This window comes from Watersipora subatra, chromosome 2 (assembly GCF_963576615.1).
Source record: "Watersipora subatra chromosome 2, tzWatSuba1.1, whole genome shotgun sequence".
Classification (NCBI taxonomy): Eukaryota; Metazoa; Bryozoa; class Gymnolaemata; order Cheilostomatida; family Watersiporidae; genus Watersipora; species Watersipora subatra.
In genome coordinates this window covers 18,912,336-18,924,721 of record NC_088709.1, presented here as the reverse complement: position 1 = coordinate 18,924,721, position 12,386 = coordinate 18,912,336, and the positions used below count along the sequence as shown (strand labels likewise).

General features: G+C 34.0%; 2 protein-coding genes across 2 annotated transcripts in view; both read left to right on the top strand.

Annotated features, from left to right (window-relative positions):
• The window catches only part of LOC137388020 (acylcarnitine hydrolase-like), a gene marked incomplete at its 3' end in the record, with an annotated part of 21,299 nt that extends 17,358 nt beyond the window's left edge, over positions 1 to 3,941 (top strand). The window contains exons 3-5 of the mRNA XM_068074540.1: positions 57 to 287; positions 1,148 to 1,332; positions 3,885 to 3,941. Coding sequence (XP_067930641.1) covers positions 57 to 287; positions 1,148 to 1,332; positions 3,885 to 3,941 — 473 coding nt within the window. The remainder of the gene's footprint in view (positions 1 to 56; positions 288 to 1,147; positions 1,333 to 3,884) is intronic.
• Positions 3,922 to 12,386, top strand: LOC137388800 (carboxylesterase 1C-like). Its single transcript, XM_068075249.1, has 6 exons — positions 3,922 to 4,141; positions 5,615 to 5,868; positions 6,433 to 6,660; positions 7,292 to 7,406; positions 11,453 to 11,685; positions 12,119 to 12,386. Exons 1-6 carry the CDS (start codon positions 3,942 to 3,944, stop codon positions 12,136 to 12,138), a joined length of 1,050 nt encoding a protein of 349 aa, XP_067931350.1. The 5' UTR covers positions 3,922 to 3,941; the 3' UTR covers positions 12,139 to 12,386.

Here is a 12,386-nt window from a genome sequence, read left to right as displayed (position 1 = left end):
TTGTTATTCTGGAACCTTTCAAAGCATTATTTTCTAACATCGTCAGAATTTTTCAGACCATGTCCGAGTCGTTGGAGATGAAGACTGTCTGTTTCTCCATGTTACTGTCCCTGGAAGTGTAAAGAAAGGGCTGAAAAAAGCTGTGATGCTTTGGATCCATGGAGGGTGCTATGTAGCTGGATCTGGACGAAGCTATGTTGGAGCGCCATTGGCAGTTTTTGGCGATGTTATCGTTGTTACTATCAACTACCGACTAGGTCCACTTGGGTTTCTTTATGATGGACCAGGTTAGAAAAAGCAAAGACCAATGGTATTCTTGTTGGTACACTGTATAGACCCATGGTTCATGTTGTATAGCATACCTATAGGACATTGCTACAAGTGTAGGCAGTAACCATGAGTATAACACATTGTTATATGTATAACTAAATGCTATATGTGCACGTATTATCTATAGTTATAAATAATTGATACAGTCATTGCTAGATGTGCATATAATATTTGTAGCTATAGGTCATTGCTATATGGGTAAGCATAGGTATAAACTATTGTTATACATGCAGTTCACAGTAGCTGTTCAGGTTATAGCCACAGATATAGGCTAATGCTGTGAGTATAGCTCATTGCTATATGTATAGCTCATTGCTATCAGTATAACTAATTGTCATAAGTATAGCAAATTGCATTAGGTATAGCTCATTGCTATGGGTATAGCTAATTGCTATAAGTATACCTCATTGCTATAGCTCAATGCTATAGGTAAAAGGGATTTCTATGATGATAATATGGTGGTAATGGAAGCTGCATGTTTAGGGCTATTTTATTAAATAATTCTCAACAATTTTAATTGCTATGAAAAAAAAATCCGTAATTGCAAGCTTATCATTGCCAGGATAGGAACCTTTGGCCAAGCAACTCAGCTTGTTGGTAACAGAGTTAATATGTAGGAAGGACGTAAGTGTTTTAGGCAAATATGTTAAAATTACCACTGCTGTCATTATAAAAGGGTGCAAGAGAATGCAGCACCTTATCAGTGTAAAACTTGGCCCAATGTCGCTCGTTCCATATCTTCAAATATTGCATGTACTACATGTACAGGCTATAAAAAGTAACAGATCATTTAATGAAATTGAGCTACTTGTGACAGGAACAGGAAACTTTGGTCTTTGGGACCAGAGGGCTGCCATGATTTGGGTTCAAGAAAACATTGCACAATTTGGAGGTGATCCTGATCGAGTTACCATATTTGGTGAGTCAGCAGGAGGAGGCAGCATTGCAGCTCACACACAGAGTCCGCACAGTGAAGGACTTTTTCAGCGTGCTATACAAGAGGTAGGATGGTGCTCAGTTTTCGACTTTTGCTAGTTGATGAACTCTGCTCTTGTAAACAAATACTTATAAATTCTTCTTTTAAAAAAAGATTAATACGAAATTTTAAACACTTTGTCATATAATAACTTATTCATAGTGAAATGCACAATGAAGCCGATGATGTATTTGCTGACTTTGGTCTGACCTTACTGTGTTGGGCTGTTAAAATTCTGAAAACATCAAATTTAACTGCTGAATACACAGTCCTGCATATTTTAACAGAAGCAAAATAAATTTAACAATGAGAATGTCTTTATATTTTAGAGCAGCTAAAAATAGGATATTTTGCATGTACCATTTTTAGAATATCTAAGTTTGAATACAAAAGTGTAATCAAAATTAGATTAGACTTTCATTCTATTTATCAGCGTTTGATATCAAATGAATATCAAACTTTGATGAATTTTGAGGTACTGTAATAGCAATATACAAACACTCCTATTTTTAGACAGTGATAATAAACTTACTATCTCTAGCATCTGAGTATCTATAATTCTAACAGTCTCAAGATTCACTTTTATGACAAATACTAAACTATCTACATTTTGAATGGCATTTTAGTAATGTATTAATTTAAGCACTAAATACATGTACTTTAGTTAATCAAGTGGATTGGCAATTAGGTAACTTAAGTAACAAGTATTTGTATTTTTTATTGACCTACATTCCCACTTATGCATAAACGCGCTGAATGGTGGTAGGTAGTTTCATGAGGTACTTACTCTTAATTGATGGGGTTATCTGCTCTACAATAATTTTTTTGAAGTGCCCAAGCATTACTGCTGCAGAACCTCCTTTAAGGTCTAAAGTGATACTGCTAGCTTTGAATTGTGAGAGCTGTATTGAATGACAGAATACTGTAAAACCTGTAATTAAACATCATAGAACATTATTTTTCAACCCATCCTCTATAGTGGCGTTCAATTAGAGGTTTTACGGTAACTATCTTTTGAGATATGACTTTGAGAGTTGTCAAGCCTTTAGACCAGGAACTATAATTCCGTACATTTGTATATTTCAATCAAACACATTTAACAACAGCAACTGGTAGTAATATATCATTAAAGATGTTTAATATAGCCATGTGATGGTTTTACCTGTATAAAAAGCAGTGTACAGTCAACGGTCTTATAACTTATGCCTCCTATAACATACATTCCACTTATCGCAAACAGTTTATGTAAAGTTTTGGCTTCGTATTACATAAAAAATTCCATATAACGCAAAGCCTCAAGTTGATGGAGTTCTCAAATTTGATTTGAATAATGAAATCTTTGGTTAGCCTTAAAATATTGTTTTCTCTTTTTCTGCTCTTGGGATAGAAAATAACCCGTTGAGATATTTTTATTATATACTAGTACTCTCCCAGTCTATTGTGCCGTGACAGATTGTCAGGTGTACCGATAAAGCAGAGGATAATATGTAACTGCCAGATTATTGAAAAAATGCCTGAAGGTGGTCGATTGGTACAGGTGTTACAGTATTAGTCACTCAATCTGAATGTCACGAGTTCGAGGCTCACTGAAATCCATCTTTTATCTCAACCTCTAACCCTGCCTTTGGAAAAAACAACTGACATACAAGCTCTCCTCTTACAGTATGCTAGTAAATCTATATTTTAGTTTTTCTTTATCTTAGACACATATATTATTTTTTACTTTTTATTTCAGCATAAACCTTACAGACTAGAAAAATGGGAAAATCGATTTAAATATACATTGAAGGCATTTTAAAATGTATCATAAAATTTATGCTTTAAAATTTGTGTTATATTTTGTAACATGGATTTAAATATAAATATATGTTATAAAACAAAAAACTTTTTAATACTAATTAAATTGATTTATATAAAAATATCATTATTTGTTTGTCTTTTTGTTGAGCTTTGTGTTCTCATCCCGCTGTCGAGTTATAGCAATTAGAAATCTAGCAATGAAAAATCCATTTTGCAGAGGTTTTCGACTCGCGACATTTCAATCGCAAGTCTGCTAACAAGCATGTTAGCACGCTAAAAAGCATGCTAACATGCCTAACCACTAGGCTAAGCCATTTTTATTATTTCTAATGTTCTTACATATTATATAGGTATATCCTTATTGCGATACCACACACTAAATATGCATATTTTACTACTACCTTTTACTATTATTATTTTTTAGAAAATTGTTTAAAAGCTTTTTTCCCATTATCCATTACTTATTTTTTTGATTTGTAATTCTCATGTATTTTACTGTTCATGTAATGTAAATCCCTAAAATGCAAGCGTTCTCAGGGAGTATAATTTTTATTGTATTGCTGACTGTACTAAGTAAAGCAGCTCTAATGTAAAAAGGTAGTAGTGCTGAAGGCTTTTGTTGAAGTATAAAATACCATTCAAGGTAGACATACTTGTAAATAAAGATTTGTATGCAGAGACCTAAGAAAGACTAACAATGTCTGTTTGTCCAATGACTGTGATGTTTGAGGGATCCATCATTTTCACTTTACTAGACATATGTGAAATCATGTTCTAGTCTGGTACTCTCTTCCTACCGTGGAGCTGGGATTTGGTAACCAGCCCAAAGAAAGAAATGGAAAACACACTCCGTCAAAATCACTGTCCAGATGGTGGAAATCTTTCCATTTATGAGTGCCTTAGAAATGTGCCACTCAGTTCTTTGCTTGCAAGTGCAAAAATAAAACAACATTTCAATTCAGCCTTCAAGCCAACAGCTGATGGGGATTTTTTTCCAGATGACATAAATGTGAACAGCTACCTGCCATCCCAAAGGTACGTACTAATATACATAGCCATACACTTTAGATCCCTGTTATCTCGAAGGTACACACTATTATATATAGCCATACACTGTGGGTACCTGTCATATCAGAGGTACACACTACTATATACAGCAATACACCGCACTTATCTATTATATCGAGGTACACACTATTATATATAACCATACACTGCACTTACCTGTCATATCAGAGGTATACACTATTATATGTAGCCATACATTGTCATTATCTGCCATGTCACGAATACCAAACAATAAATACATTCATACCTTGTATATGTCTACTATCAAGGACTCAACATATCATCAATACTTAGAAATATAGTGTTTAAGCATAACTTACAAACATTGAATATAGGAGAACATTAAGTTTTATTCATGTTGTGGAATATTAGCAACGGATCATGGCTTTCTTTATTCCCTGTCATGCAGTTTGGTTACAACATTAAAAACACCTCAATTTAAAAGTAAAATGGAAATTCTGGAAATAACAGTTGGTTTCACTACGAATACAGACTACCAATAACTGAGGTGTGCCACATGTCAGTATATTAAACTGGTTCTAGTAAACTATTGTGTTTATTTTCTATCACTTCTCATATATAATAGCTGTTTCTCTCAGTGTGGTTACAGGTTGAGTATAAAATAAAATTTAAACCTAAGCCAATCATAATACTAGATTTGCTCTGTTTGTAATGTAGTAATGTAGCTCTCTTAGTAATGTGCACTCAGTTTTCTTTGCAAAATTCGATTCCTATTTTTGTTTGGAGCTGAAAAAATTCAAGAAAATACCAAGGCTTGTTAAATAGTTAAGCAATACTCTTTAAGGAATGACTCATTAGAAATTCCTAATTTTTGCTTTACTCCGACCTAGACAAACTGCTTCAATGTGCAACTACAGCAAGTTAGTTAGCCAGTCAATTGTAAGTTGTATTAATTTAGAGCGGTGGCCACTTTTATACTATCTAATCAGCTGAAACAAAAAACATAAAAATAATTGAAAAATTACCTCTCATAGTAGTTTTGCAGTTGTTCTATTATTCTCAAATGCATATAACTCTTTCAATACCTTTTTCTTGACTAAAATAATGTTAAATGCAAGAATATTCTCTAAGCATTGCTAATTCTGTCCAATAAGTTTGATCTGATGTCTGGAGTGAATGGTCAGGAAGGTTTACTAGTCTATGTTGCAGTTGTTCTATAGTTCTCAAGTGCATATAACTTACAATACCACTCTCTTGACTAAAATAATGCTAAATACAAGAATATTCTCTAAGCATTGCTAATTCTGTCCAATAGGTTTGATCTGATGTCTTGAGTGAAAGCTCACAAAAGTTTACTAGTCTATGTTGCAGTTGTTCTATTATTTTCAAATGCATATAACTCTTAGAATACTTCTCTCTTGACTAAAATAATGTTAAATGCAAGAATATTCTCTAAGCATTGCTTATTCTGTCCTACAGGTTTGATCTGATGTCTGGAGTGAATGGTCAGGAAGGTTTAATAGTCTATGCATTTGAACTGTTATTGTTTAATGCATCCTTGTTCAGCGAGGGAATATCAAATGAGGCCATGGAAGACTATTTGTTGAGGAAATGTAGAACAGAGATTGCTCCTCTTTCTCCACAGCTGTGTTTACAATACATCACTACAGCTTATGAATTGAATTCTACGGATGATGATTTTGAAAGAACATCTCACCTTATTGAGTTCCTTGGTAAGATCATAAGTTACGGTTAAGTGCTCACAAGCCCTAAAAAATCTTTGGATTTACTCTTACAACCTTTTGACCTTTGCTATTTAAAACACACAGAATGAAGGCACATTCATTTTTCCAGTTTATCCAGCAATGTTTGATGATATCAAATGTTCTTTGAAACCACACTATTGCTATTTTATTATGAATAGTGCCATGCAATCTTTGTTGTAACTTTTTAGTTTTTAATGGATTATGAAAGAAATACTTCGGCCAAATAATTTAGTTCTATTTGATATTCAGAACATGCTATTGGTATAACTAAAAACACAAATCTTTGCTCAAATAACTGGTATTTGTTGTCTTTTTTAAGAAAATTTCTTTAGTGAACATGGATCACTTTTTTTGCTGGACCAAAAACGTGCCTTCATCTCTTAATGAAATCTCAAAATTTTTCTTTTGCTCAAAACTTGGTGGCATAAGATGTGCTAATGTTAGCTGCTTGCAGGAAAAGTACCTGTATTTTAACTTTACCAGTCTGTTAAATTAGTGAGCCCTCTACAATGTGTAAATTATATTGCGCAGGAGATCATTTATTTGGCATCGACATAACATTCAACTTAGAAGAGCACTCAGAGTCTTCCAAATCAACTTACGCCTACTACTTCACTGAGCTGGTTGAACGAAAAGGAACTAACACTATGTGGCCTCATCCATCTTGGAATGCTCAAGTGGCTGCCGATCATGCTGATGAAATTTTATTTGTATTTGGCGCTCCATTTTTGAAGGATGATAAATCTGAGTTTTGGACAGGTATGGTAGTAGCTCCTATTAGTTTAGTTAAGGTCATGACGTAAGAAGCTAATACCTATACAATAAAAGGTATTTTCTATAGCTGCATCATAAACTACATACAGGCAAGCTACACTTACTTCTTTATTAGCTGATAGTTTATGTGCTCTAACTAAGAATAATGAAAGTGGTAATTTTTGGTGAGTCAATACCATTATACAATATTTTATAATTAGGCGAGATGATTTTTATTTCAGTTTATAAAAATAGTTAGGGTTGTCTCACCGAGAGTTGATTAAGCTTGCCAAGAGTAGACAAACCTATGGATAGATTGCATTTTCAACTTGACAGATTAAAAAAAATCTCTTACCTTTTTGCTGTGACCTTAATAGGGTGTTTGTGTAGCTATCTATGAATAGTCAAATTAAAAGTATGGTGTTAGTAACTCTGTGTGATTGTATAGGCTGATCTAAAGTATAGTGTTAGTAACTCTGTGTCATTGTAAGGGCTGATCTAAAGTATGGTGTTAGTGACTCTGTATGATTACATGGACTGATCTGATGTATAGTGTCAGTGACTGTGTGTGATTGTATAGGCTGATATAAGATATGCTAATAAGCACAGAAATTACATAGTGTTTTTAATTGTGTAGACCTACGAGATGCAGATTCCACCGTAGCTAAAGGTTTAACAAGTTTATCAGAGGATGAAGACAAGGCTTTGTCCAATGTAATCATGCAATTGTGGAGCAACTTCGCCAAATCAGGGTAAACTATATTTTGAGCTGATCAGTGTAACCTGCTTTTACTGCTCTTTTGGACCACACTTCTGCAATTTGTGCTTGCCTAAACCATTTTATATAGCATTCCTTCTTTATATATTTTAACAGAACTATTCATTTTAAGGTAGTCATACCTTAGCCAGAGCTCATGAAAAAGGTAGATAGTAAACTACCTGATATGAAATACAAGGTTAAGTGTGCTGAGCTAATATCTTCTTTAGTTCCTATGCAATATCAGCTTTTAAATTGTAGTTCTTTATTATTTAATTTTGATTTTATGTAAATTTTAAGCGATTGTGTTCTATCTGGTTGAGTATTACTAACATTATAGTTAACAATATTTATCCAGTAACTCCTTTTAGACTTTCATAAGCTAACAAATGTATTCCACTATGAGTTTTTCTATTTGAAAAATTTTATTCTGTTATTTTATTAATTTAGTTTTGGCATCATATTTTTTATAGAACTTAGCTGTTCCTGAGTCTGTAACATTAAACGGGTATAAAACCTTAAAACTGGTAATCCTTAGTTTTGAGGCCAACCAAATATAGCTTTTGATATACAGGATGTTATTTCTAGTTGGTTATTATTTAGAGAAACAATTCTCACAGCAAAACCTCTAAAATAATAGTTGACTTACTATTGATTGCATTCCAATAAATATATTATAGTAACATGATAATTATATATAGGTATAGCTACTTAGATGTTTCATAGTCATACTACAGTCATGTTATGGTCTCATTATAGTTACAAGACAGTCACAATCAAATCTCTTTCTAATCATATTGTAGTCTCATTGCATTTCCAGTTGATGATGGATCATTATCGATGAATATCATAATACAGTGTAATTTCATCATATTTTGTTCAATCGTGAATATGATTTTGTTGCTTATTATTATAAACTTTAGTGACTGACGTAAGATCACTTCAGCTAAAAATTTAATAAATTTTTGAAATATTAACAGTTAATGAAATACAGTAATACTTCAACTTACGAGTGCTCCAACGTACGAGAAACTTGTGCTACGAGCCAGCTTTTAAGCAAGTTTTAGCACTAACATACAGGCCATGTTTGAGATACGAGCACTTGAGTCAGTTGCCAAGTATACCGGAAGTGTTTTATGAGAACAGCATCACTCTGTATTTTTCAACTGCTCAGGTTATACTTTTGTACCATGTTTTTTGGTGCGATTTTCAGTGCAGAATTATGTGAATTAAAGGTACTCTGCGTTGACCGAAAGTTTGCCAGTAAAATGAAAGATAATGCAAAGAAAAAGCGAATGATAACAGTTGATATTAAACGGAAAATTATTGAAAAATATGCAGAATGTGTATGCGTGATTGAGCTAGCTCAGCAATATGACAGAAATACATCCACAATTATCAAACCGAAGGATTATACTCAGGGCATTTAGAATGCAAAATGACTGGCCATAGCTTCTAAACGGCGCAGCGATCTTCACGATCGCTGATGGAGAGACTGCTTAGGCATTGGATAAACAATTGGCCGGCGACAGCGTAACTGAAACGATGCTACAAATGTATATGAAAAAGCCAGTTCTATCTAGCAAAACTATAAAAAATAGACATTCGGACAAGTTGGCTAGTGGTCGTGCATTAACCTTTTGTGATGACACCTGTGTTCATCCTAATCGCAACATGTTGAAAGGGCAACAAAGGCAAACGTCTTTAGATAGGATTATTTTAAAACGGCCGGCTAGTCGTGAAAGCGAAAAAAGGAAAAATTAGCTAACCAGCGAGAAACTTCAAACTACGAACGTCGAAGAAATTTTAATTACGTTAAGTTAAAAATGAAAGTTTGCTTTTAGGTTTGCTTTTACTTTTGTCTTTTAAAACATTGATAAAATCCAAATTTATCAAAGTCAACTGTTGTAATGAATGATAACTTATATCTCCCTCTCTGGCAAATGCTAGCGTTAGCTGCTATTGTATGTATTTAATTTTACATTTTAATTAATCACATTTCCTTGCATTATTTTTTAATTGTTGCTTTTTTAAAACATTTGGTAAATTAGGACAATAACCAACATGTTCTTTTTGTTACAATATCTTGTTTTGAGTGTTTTATTTGCATTTTTAGAGTATGGAAACCAATCAATATATATTTAATGGTTCTATATATAAATAAAGTGCACCAACATGCGAGTAAATTAACATACGAGCTCAGACTCGGAACGCATTAAGCTCGTAAGTCGAAGTATGACTGTAATATATTAAAGTATAGGTCTTATAGTAATAAACCGTGCACAATTACTGTCATATAATTTATTTTTGCTCGTCATAGCTAGTTATGTTATGGCATCTTTAACTAGCTTAAATTTTGAAACCGGTCTTCACATGGAACACTAGTTCAGTCAAGTCGCTTACTGCAAAATATATTATAGTAATTAGAGTGGCATATTGTTTGGTTCTGTAAAAAAATGAGCAGATACTGAAAGTTTTTAGACCTTTTATGCTGACCTATTGATTCAAGCTCTTTGAAACATCATCCTTCATCAGGAATGGCGAGGCAAAAGTTGACTTTCAACAAGTAAATGTGAATGCAAATTGCTCTGAATTTTGATGCCACTTGTTAACTTTACATATATGTAGATAGCATTCCTTCTTAGTTGTAAACTAGGCTAAATTCTATTAAGCCATTGGTTATTCTTAGTTTAAAAATTAGAAGAGGTCAATAAAGTTTCTTGTAATAACACTACTGTAAATTAATTTATTTATCTTAGTCCTACCCAGGTCAGGCAATATATGTATAATAGATTAGATAAAAGAATACTTTTAAGAAAGCTAAATGTAATGCTTGCTAATGATTCTGGCTGTACTTTAAAAATAAATATTAAACTTTAAATTGATTTCGTAGAGTTATGATTAGTGACTAAGCAGATTAAACCTAATTATTACCCAATGGCGGTAGTTCGTCGAGGTGAAGGTCGGCTCCTAACTGACCTAGGAGTGACGTCACTACCAAGCTGAGCCCTGGTTCAGCAAAAAGACATGGCCGCCAGTGAGACATTCAGTCAACCAAAGGTCAGCTGCAGAGACCAACTCATCTACTGATAGGGTGGAGCAAGTAAAGGATGAAATAGTACACAATGAGCCCAGATGAGCCAAGGAGGACAAAGATCCCAAGCAGTCCTTTGCATGCTGATCAGTGTATGCACACAAATTGAATTGCTTGTATGCTTATATATGTTATCAAACATATATTTCTTATTGCTTTGCACTCAGTGGTGTTGCTTTTTTGAGGAGCAGTAAAGGGAACACGGTAGGATCAAAGATCTTGACTCCGCAAGATGCGACGAATCTCTGGTTGCTCTAACCGAGGCTATTCTAGTGATATTAATAAGAAAGCTGCTAGAACCGAGGCTATCAAAGTGATAGTAATGAGAAAGCTGCTAGAACCGAGGCTATCAAAATGATAGTAATGAGAAAGCTGCTAGAACCGAAGCTATCGAAGTAATAGTAAGAAAAAAGGAACAGAGAAAAGAGTGCTCCGAGGCAAAACCACCTCCTGACCGGGGAGAGCCTTAGCTGCTCAAATTGTAGCAAGCCTCTGAGGGTCTGCAAGATACTCTTGTAGCGTTTAAAAATAGGAAGAATGCTAGACAAGCTCCAAAGTATACCAGTCTACTGATGGGGCAGAGCCAGACAAAGACAACAAAGTTTATGAGAACCCTGAATGAGTCAAAGAAGACAGAGATCCTTGGCCGACACTTGCATGCTGTTTAGTGTATGTGCACACATTGAATTGCTTGTATATTTATGTATATTATCAAATATATATTTCTTATTGCCTTGCACTCAGTTGTTTTGATTTTTGTGGAGCAATAAAGAGAACATGACGGTTGCCTTTACAACCCGCTAATTTTTACCAACTTTCACAATATGTATTGCCCAATCTCTAGAAGGTAATTTGTATCACCACTGCCAGAACATAATGAACGGTTTGTTAGAATTATTACGATAGGTTGTATTTTAATCTTACTGGTAGGTAAATATTACTTTCAGAAATCCAAATGAGCCTACAACACTTGCAGAAGGTATACCTGTTTGGCCAGAGTTTAAAAAGACAACAAATCTATTCCTTGAGTTGAACAGCAATGGCATAAAGACTGTGACAACTCCTAACAAAGAGAGAAAGCAGAAACTCAGACAAATTCTGTATGCTGACAGAGAACTGCAGCGAAAGCACCTGCAAGCTAGTCAAGATAACCAGCTCAAATCTAAGCCAAACACAGCAGGTACAATTGCTATAAGCTCAATACATCATAATAGAGTGAGTAACAGTGAATAAAACTGTCACTATAGTTGAACGGAAACAACTATCCAGTTGTCTTTGTCATTACTCGCCATTTATTACTATTAGCAATGTTCACCAGTAAAATCTCATCAGCTTCTTAAGAGTGAGAAGCTGTTTCCAGAAGCTCCTATGAAGTCTATCTAGTAAAATATAGTTGTTTGTGCACTTAATGTAACCGAGACTGTAGACCAGCAGATTTTTTAAAGCATCTTCTCAACATCTGATAAATTTTAAACATCGTAAACAGCAAAGGCTGATTTACTTACATTTGTGATGCTTTTTTATTACATCTAGCTATTATTTGAAAGAACAAACTATTGCTCACACCTACTACCACTTACCTTGTATGTATTATATGTAACTTCTTTCAACAGTGCATCATGAAGAGCTGTAGCCAAAACCAAGAGAGACTAAAGTTTGCAAAGAGATGAGCTCAGCTACTGATGGTGAACTGTTACCAAAAATGAACTGACATATGCTCATAGAATTCCATTACTAGATAATGTCGTGAAATGAGTGACAGTCTTTTTAGAATCATATGAATATTTGATGCTTTAGAAGCTACCTATGTAGATATTAGACATTTCTTTTAGCCAATTTCCTTAAAAGCTGCTGCTTTAGCTTTTTTATCTGTTTGCTAGT